Source organism: Tripterygium wilfordii, chromosome 18 (assembly GCF_013401445.1).
Source record: "Tripterygium wilfordii isolate XIE 37 chromosome 18, ASM1340144v1, whole genome shotgun sequence".
Lineage (NCBI taxonomy): Eukaryota > Viridiplantae > Streptophyta > Magnoliopsida > Celastrales > Celastraceae > Tripterygium > Tripterygium wilfordii.
In genome coordinates this window covers 2,255,041-2,263,451 of record NC_052249.1, presented here as the reverse complement: position 1 = coordinate 2,263,451, position 8,411 = coordinate 2,255,041, and the positions used below count along the sequence as shown (strand labels likewise).

Below are 8,411 nucleotides of genomic sequence, written 5' to 3'. Positions count from 1 at the left end.
AAATGACTATCAAAGAACTAGCACATCGGTGGGGTGCCATTGTACCAGTCAAAGGTCCTCTGATGATCAAGTTAGTTAGAATCAATCAACCCGATAACAAAAAAGCACAGAATGTAAATATAAATAAACAATGAATACATATCAACAAGAGACTAATCGAACGTCGGTTCAAACACTCAAACTTTTATAACACTCAATATTTGCTTAGCGAGAGAGAAGAAGAAGAGATCCCCTTTCTAGAGGGCTTAGAAGGGTTGTTCACAAAAAACTCAAATGGGTAGTAATGTTGTTCTATAATCTATATATGTCATTGTAACTAGTGGTTCTTCAGATGCTGACCATTGCTGGTCCTGCACTAGGCAGATCCTTTACTCAACATAGGCAATGGACCATTTTGGCAAGACATCTTGTGGTGGTGTGGAGGCTAACCCTACAAATATATGATTTCCACAAAAAGAGATTCTCCACCATCACTAGTTACTACTACTATTACCACCATGTTTTGTTATCATTGATGATGAGGACCTCTCTGGTGACCAACACAAACCCTTGAAAAATTATCTATTAAATCGGACGTGTTGAAATTCTTAACTCAAACACACCAACAATATTATCCTCATTGTATTTACCGATTCAATGTTTATACATCATTCATGCAAAGCTTTGTTAATATGAGATAAAATATGAACTTTGCATATAAGCTTTGTTAATATGTCATGGTCGGATTATAGTCTTGACACCACATGATCACAAGTCCAAAAATTCAACGTGAATGAAAGAAGGAACCGGAAGTAGAAGTACTGTGACTAGAGATAAGAACATAATTGTTTGATAGTTAAGTTTTTTGTCATTGTGTATTGGGCTAAATAAGAAATTAAAATCAACTGATCGATTATCATAGAGATCGTTATCCCCATCTCCATCTGTATTGCGCATGCAATCAAACAATTCAAATTCGTTTTTATCTCAAAGACTCAATGATGCAAGGCGGCATAGTGGAAAGAACACACAATTGATCTGTTGATTCGATCTACGAATAATAAGAACAAATCTACTTAAATCTAATGATTCGACAAATGATTATCAGAATTAAAGTTTCAAGATTTTGTTGACTCTAATGAATACCAAAGAATTGAAAACAACAGATAGTTGACCTCTATAATTTTTATTCAACTCAAAATTAAGGTTACAATCTTAAATAACTAATGAAACGAAATCTTAATCAAACCCTAAACACATTTAATGAATAAATAAATACTTAAAAATGAATAAATAAAATTAGTTATAATAAAAAGATATTTGACTTCTAAAAATACTATTAATTATTTTACGAACAAAACATTTTTAAAATATCAAAATAAATTTCGATCTACATCACACTCACAATTATTAGAAACCACAATCAATCAATGCAATGAAAGACATATCTTCTGCGAAATTCATATCTACAAATCCCATTACACAATGTGGTATAGGTACAAAAGTGAAAAATAAATCATTTTCAAACCTAACAAAAACAACCAAAAGTAAAAAAGTGAGAAAAAAAAAAGGTTCTAAGCATCATTATCAACTACTAATATTATCGTCATTATCACTCGAAACAACCTCTAATGGTGGCGCTTCCACGCCATCGACCGGCTACCACCAGACCCGGAAGCTATCCGGGTCTTGACCCTCTCGAAATCCGAGAACGGACAAGGAATCGTGATTCCCCCTTGGTGGTTGAAACCGTACTCCTTCTCTGCCTCTCTCAAGAGCTCACAGAACAGAGGATTGTTAAAGTAGATTACAGGAACCAGAACTCTGTGAAAGTCACCGTCTTTTTGGCCCACGTACACCGCCAACTGCCCTTTCGGCACCGTAGTCGGCTTCTCAATCGGGTCGTAACCCACGGGTATATAACCCGACCCGGGTTTAACAGAACAGAGAGACCTCGCTCCTTTCGTCAATCGGCGACCCCAATTGATGAGCCTCGAGATGGGCTTGGTCTTGGGCCTGCAGCACGCCTGTTCTGGACTGCTAAGCCGGTTGTACCCGGGTCGGACACGGGTTCTCCCGAAAATCCATCCAGTTAGTCGGGTCAACCGTTTTCCAATCTTCAAGCCCCGAATCTTTCTCATGATTGGCTTAGATGAGAAAAATCAGCGCTTTTTCGAAATTGGATGCTGGGTTTGATGAGATGGTGGGTTTTGTGCAAGGGGTGTGATGTGGTTCAGGAAAAAGGCCAAAGGTCTGCGACGGACATGGTCAGTCGGAATACTGTGAGGCAAACTTCAGAGAGCGATGTCGGTATGTTAGACATCTAGATCCCCGCTAAAAAAAATGAAAAACTTCATCCGCTAATTTGTAGGAGAATTATCCGAAATTCAGAGCCAAAAATCACAAAGATGCGATAATCTCACCGCTGCTGGTGGCGGGGGTTATGCTACCGGTACTAAAAGGCAGTATGAGAATATGGACTTTCGGAGGTGGCTAGGTAGTGGAATATAAAGGCCTAAAATGCGAGAAAATCAGCAAAAAGACAAAAGGTTGTTTTTCTTTTTTATAAATAATTTCAAAAAGAAAAGGAAAAATCAACGGTTCGTTGTAGCAGGGTCGACACGCGATTCTGGAGGAGAATAAACGGGGGAAGAAAAGTCAAAAGTCAGATAATCCAACGGTCAGATCATCAAGGTCGGCGCTCACGAAAGCAAGTGATCATTTTATGAGGGGGGAATCAAACGATTTCCAGAATTGGCTGGCTTTGGTCTATGGATCGTCTGATTGGACGGTGAGGATTTGCGAATGCGGTTTCAGTCAACAGAGTTGTTTCGTATTCTTCAAATCGAAGATCAATATACGGGACTTGGACAAACTGGGTTGCTTCGAAGAAACCGATGGAGAGGCCACGTACGCTCCGGAAAATGTCCAAAATGATAAGACTAGACAAGACAAAATCGACATAGACCAAGCCCTTTGGTCTGACAGGTGGCAACTGGCCAGTAGCTAATGCTATTTCCGAGAAGCTTAGAGGGTATTTATGGGACAAGAGACTATATCTTGTCTAGGATGTTTAGGGAGATTTGGGGAAAAAGTGAACAAGGACATTGCAGTTTTGCATATAAATCCATGGACATCTCTGTTTTTCTTAATTTAGATTGTCAGGTTTGGTTTCATACTAATAAAGGTAATTAATTGATCATATATCAAATTTTCAATTAACAACTTGTTCTAAGTATGTATGAAGAGTGTGTTTGGATCGAGGGATTTAGAGGGAAGAGAAGAAAATAGAAATGAAGTTTCATTAGATGGAAATTTTCTTTAAATTTTTGTCATAATTTTTCCTCCCAAAATATAGTCATTTAGAAGGAAATGATGATTAATTAAGTTATTTATAAGTTAAAAATTATTTTACCCTTATACATAACTTTAACATAAAAATAAGGATAAATTAGTAAATTAAATTAATTTTCTTTCATTTCTTTTTTTTTATCTATCCAAACATGAGAGATGACAAATTATTATTCTTTCTCTTCTTTTCCTTTCTCCCCAAATCCCTTAATCCAAATACACTCTATGACACGAGAGTTGGTTTATATAATTAACTAACTAAAAATTGTAGATCATGAACTAAAAATGGCTCATAATTTTCATTTTATATGATTAAAAGATGGCTCCTAGTTAATTTATACACCTAAAATAGATAAATAATCTCCATATAACATTGTTTTGATAAGGAATTGGTATATGATACATAGCATAGAAATTTAATTTTTTCATATTTGCACCATATGCATGCATGTCGACATGCACGTAAAGATAATTTTTACTAAAAAATTATTGATATGCCTAATTATTATGGGTTCATAATTGTATGAACATAGGAAGTGATCCAGCCGCACCAAGCACGTCTAATTAACAATTCTTTTCACTTGGTTAGGTAATATAATAGGGGGGGAAAAAGGCTAATATTCAATTCGATTGTGCAATTGAGTTTTTAAACTATCTTGATATTGCAAGAACATGAATATTTAATACATAGCTCTATACCTCAATCCATTGACTATGCACAAGTTGGTACAAACGTACCTACTTAGTAAAAAAAAATTAAATAAGGGAAATCATTTGTGTAATACAAGTTAATAAATCATTGCGTATCCAACCACTTAGCGATAACCAATTTGGTTATCTCTCAGGACTTTGGACGTATAGTGCCTAGGTCGGAAGTTTAAACCGATCAATTAAGATATTTTCTTACACAATCTTAATTTTATGGGTTTGTCTCACTTATGAGTTTCTGTCCGCATGAGTTTCGATATAGTCTTATATGTCGTTAACATGGCATAGGGCCGTCGGCTATTATGACGACCCGAAGATTACATCCACTTATATGTCCAAAAAATATGTTGGGCAGGTTGGTTTCTCGATTGTCAAAAAAATCATTCCTTATCCAAAAACCATTGAAAAAAAAATCAATTTGCTTTATTCTTATCATCATTATATATAATGATCGAGATAGACCGCTATTTTGGGTCCGTCGTAAGAACACCCTCACTTTTCCCTTCTAGAAAGAACGCATGGCTACAGGAATCGTAAATTCCGTACGGAAACGTACGTACTTCACCGTATGTTACCTAGACCCGTTGCCGATGGAAGTTGTGGGTCCACGTGATGATCATACCTTTGAAAAAGTCAAAAGTTGTGAGCTCCCATTATGTAAGATACCGAATCAGAGCGCGCATGCCACGCATCTTATTTTATGTTCTTTTCTAGTTGTCGAGAGTGGGCAAAAACAATTTGTTTTATCCCCTCTGAAAGGATACTAGCAGTAAGTAATCCAATTAACCACGACAGGGGGCTCGATTAATAATCAGTTAGATTAAGTATATATGTGTTTTAGATTCGATTTCAATGTAATGTGTATTTCTCAATGGTATTTTGAAAAAAAAAGAGTTAATAACCCAGTTATCTTAATTGTTGAGTTGTACGCACAAAATTTTAACATCATGTTAGATATTAGGATCCCACGAATTTACTCGAAACCTATATGTCCAACGCAACACTGAGAATCTGTGATAACTGGAATATCAAAAACAATTCATTGATTTGATGACACTTAATACAAAGCATATAGATTTGATAAAAAGATACAAGTGGATCAGAGAGAAACATGCTAGGGTTTTCTTGCTTTCTGGTTCTTGTGGACACCAAAAACCACAAGTTAAATCTATGATAATGGAATTTTTGTCTTCATTGTTACGGCACAAACAAATCAAAGACATTAATACATAATGTGATTTGATTGTTTGCTTCAAACGAAAGCCAAATCTGATATATAGATACACACATGCTTGTAGAGCTGGGTTCATGGGGGCTGCTGTATTCGCTGTAGGCCTTTTGGGCTTCAAAACATTTTTTATTTATTTTTTAAAAATTATATATATGTAGGATTCGGTCTAACGATTCCAACGACATATTTTTTGTTCGAAACAAAAATCAAATTCATCGCAATCGAAACATCGAATGTTTTGAGTTTATATTCAACGATTCAGAATTGTTATGCTTTTTTCACATTAAATTTGATTTTTGTTTCGAACAAAAAATATGTCGTTGGAATCGTTACTCCGAATACTACACATATATAATTTTTTAAAATAAAAATAAAAATATTTTGCAGCTCTGTAGAGCTCCTTTTAACTATTTTGTGATTTGATTACTTAATGGTGCATTTGTCGTTTGTACATGTTCCAATATTATTCATAATAATTTCAAGCAGCTATATATATATATATATATATATATATATATATTTCTATAAAACATACAAAATAATCATTCAAAAATTTATCACTCATCCGATTATCATATCTATCTTGACAATATTGACTCATGAAAAATATGGTAAAATCAATGTTATCTTTAAAATTCGATACACCAAAAGAAAACTATGATCTTTCTTTGTTTTGAACTAACAATTTAGAACGATCACCAAATCCCTTCAACTGACTAAAAATCATTGGGGGCCTAGCTAATTTTTGTCTGGGATGATACTTATAACGTAATATAAAAAAAAATTCCTAAAATTTCATTGGGGCCATGTCCCTAGTGATAGTAATATAGATCTGCCTCTGTTGATGTAAGACATTTTCTATTTCTAACAAACATAAAAATGATATGATATGCAATTATACATAACACCTCGTCACTCGTTTTTTTTTATTTGAAAAAGATCATATTTGATTATATTAAGTTACTCAATAAATTAAGTAGTTGAGACCCGTCGACACTCGGGTCATCATAAAAATTGAGTACAACCAAGAGGACAAAAAATAAGAAAAAAAATTGAAAAATTCAAACACAAAGACGACCATTGCCGGATGCTCATAGACGACACTGTATTACACCGGACATCGCTGGACCAATCACCGAATGATCTCATACTCCACCGGTCTAGGCCATGTAACAAAGACTAAATAGAAAAACCAACACACGGATTACAACTTGAATTTATAGTAAGGATCTTGGCTTCCCCTTCAACAAGATAGACTAATCTTCCTCAAATATGAAAGTCTCATCCTCATAAAACCGAATATATATCATCGAAGCACACTAAAAACTTGTTAAAAACACCTAAACTTGGAAATAAAAAGAAAAAGTCGCACATAATATATATAATGTACACTATTTTCATTTAAAATATGTTAAGTCCCGATCGATATTATTAATTTTCCGTACCAAACTTTTTTTTAATTACTCTTTCTATAACCTACTTCCTTAAATCTTGTGCGTATATTAATGACAACAATCTAGGCATTGATCAAGGCTAAGTAAGGTATAGAAAAGACAACAAAGGAGGGCTTTTAATTGCCTTAAATCATTATTTTTTAATTATTACTCATCAACTAGATGCATATCTTATCTTGTTAAATTATTTGTTTATTCACTTTTCTTTGAGTTTCAAACGAAGGCTACCCTGAAAGCTCCATCTTACTGGTTTCTTCAGTCTTATCAATAATTGTGACTCATATGACAATCTCCATTCACAAGGAATTGGAGTCCTCAAAGGGAATTTCGCAATACATGAGCAGTCGTGTTTGTCATTATAATAAATAAATAATTAAGTTGTTTTCATATGTATAAACATTATTTTATCTTCTTTTTTTATATTAAATATTGTATTATGTACGGTTACCTGTACTCTGTTCTAATCATATATATAACGTAAATAATAATGAGTTTTTTTGGGTACTAGTCATCTGTCAAATTTTAAATACTTATTTTAACATTTACTTTTATTTTTTTTTATCAAAATAGCATTTGACGCTATTAAGAACAATGTCATTAAAAAATATATACACTAAAGACATTGTTTAAAACAACGTCATTGACTTAAAATTAAAAAAAAAAACACTATTGACGCCGTTGAAAATAAAAGTAAACCAATAAGCATACCTCCACTGTCTCCTCCTCTCCCTCTCCCTCATACAAGCATGTGCCCAACCCACCCCGATCCGCAAGGATTTCCCCAATCCTAGGCTTGTGCGGGGCACGGACGGGTTGGCCTCCCAACCCACCCCGCATCTGACCCACACCCGCCCCGCAACACAACCTGCTATACATGTGTCTATATATATATATATATATAGAAAATAATTATATATGTATATATATACACACTCCACATGCGTAAGATGATTTTATTTTTAGATATCATTTTAATATTAATGGTTTTTTAATACAATATATTGAATTATTGTGTTTCTTTAATCAAAAAAACATTAAGTAGCTTAGTTGGTATGAGTACTTGTGTGTCATATATGTGAGAGGTCTCAAGTTTTATTCTTGATAAAAACATTTTAAAAAAATTTATGGGCAGATCCTCGGGGCGGGGATCCGCGAGGACCCGTGGATTGTAATGGGGCGGGAACGAGGGTTAAATGTTGCCCCGACATGCGGGTGAGGGGCGGAGCAACCATGATCCGCCCCCGCACCGTTGCCAACCCAGTTACCAACAAGAGATGACGTGATTGATAATCAATTAAGTTAGGTATATGTTTGCTCAAGATTCGATTCCAATGTAATGCGTATTTCCCAGTAGTATTTTTTTAAAAAAAGTTAGTAACCAAGTTATCTTAATTGTTGAGTTGTACACAAGAAATTTTATGTGCATCATGTAAGATATTAGAACCCCACGAATTCACTTGAAACCTATACGTTCAACTCAACACTGAGAGTCTGTGATAACTGGAATATCAAAAACAATTCATTGATTTGATGACACTTAATACAAAGCATATATATAGATTTGTTAAAAAGATTTGACTTTGATACAAGTGGATCAGAAAGAAACATGCTACGGTTTTCTTGCTTCCTGGTTCTTGTGGACACCAAACACCACAAGTTAAATCTATGGTATGGAATTTTTGTCTTCA

At 34.5% G+C, this 8,411-nt stretch overlaps 1 protein-coding gene across 1 annotated transcript; it reads right to left on the bottom strand.

Moving 5' to 3' along the window:
* Positions 1-1,411: 1,411 nt before the first annotated feature.
* On the bottom strand, positions 1,412-2,459 carry LOC119983525 (auxin-responsive protein SAUR36-like). The gene has a single exon (XM_038827186.1). It carries the CDS (start codon positions 2,118-2,120, stop codon positions 1,608-1,610), a length of 513 nt encoding a protein of 170 aa, XP_038683114.1. The 5' UTR covers positions 2,121-2,459; the 3' UTR covers positions 1,412-1,607.
* Positions 2,460-8,411: the final 5,952 nt, after the last annotated feature.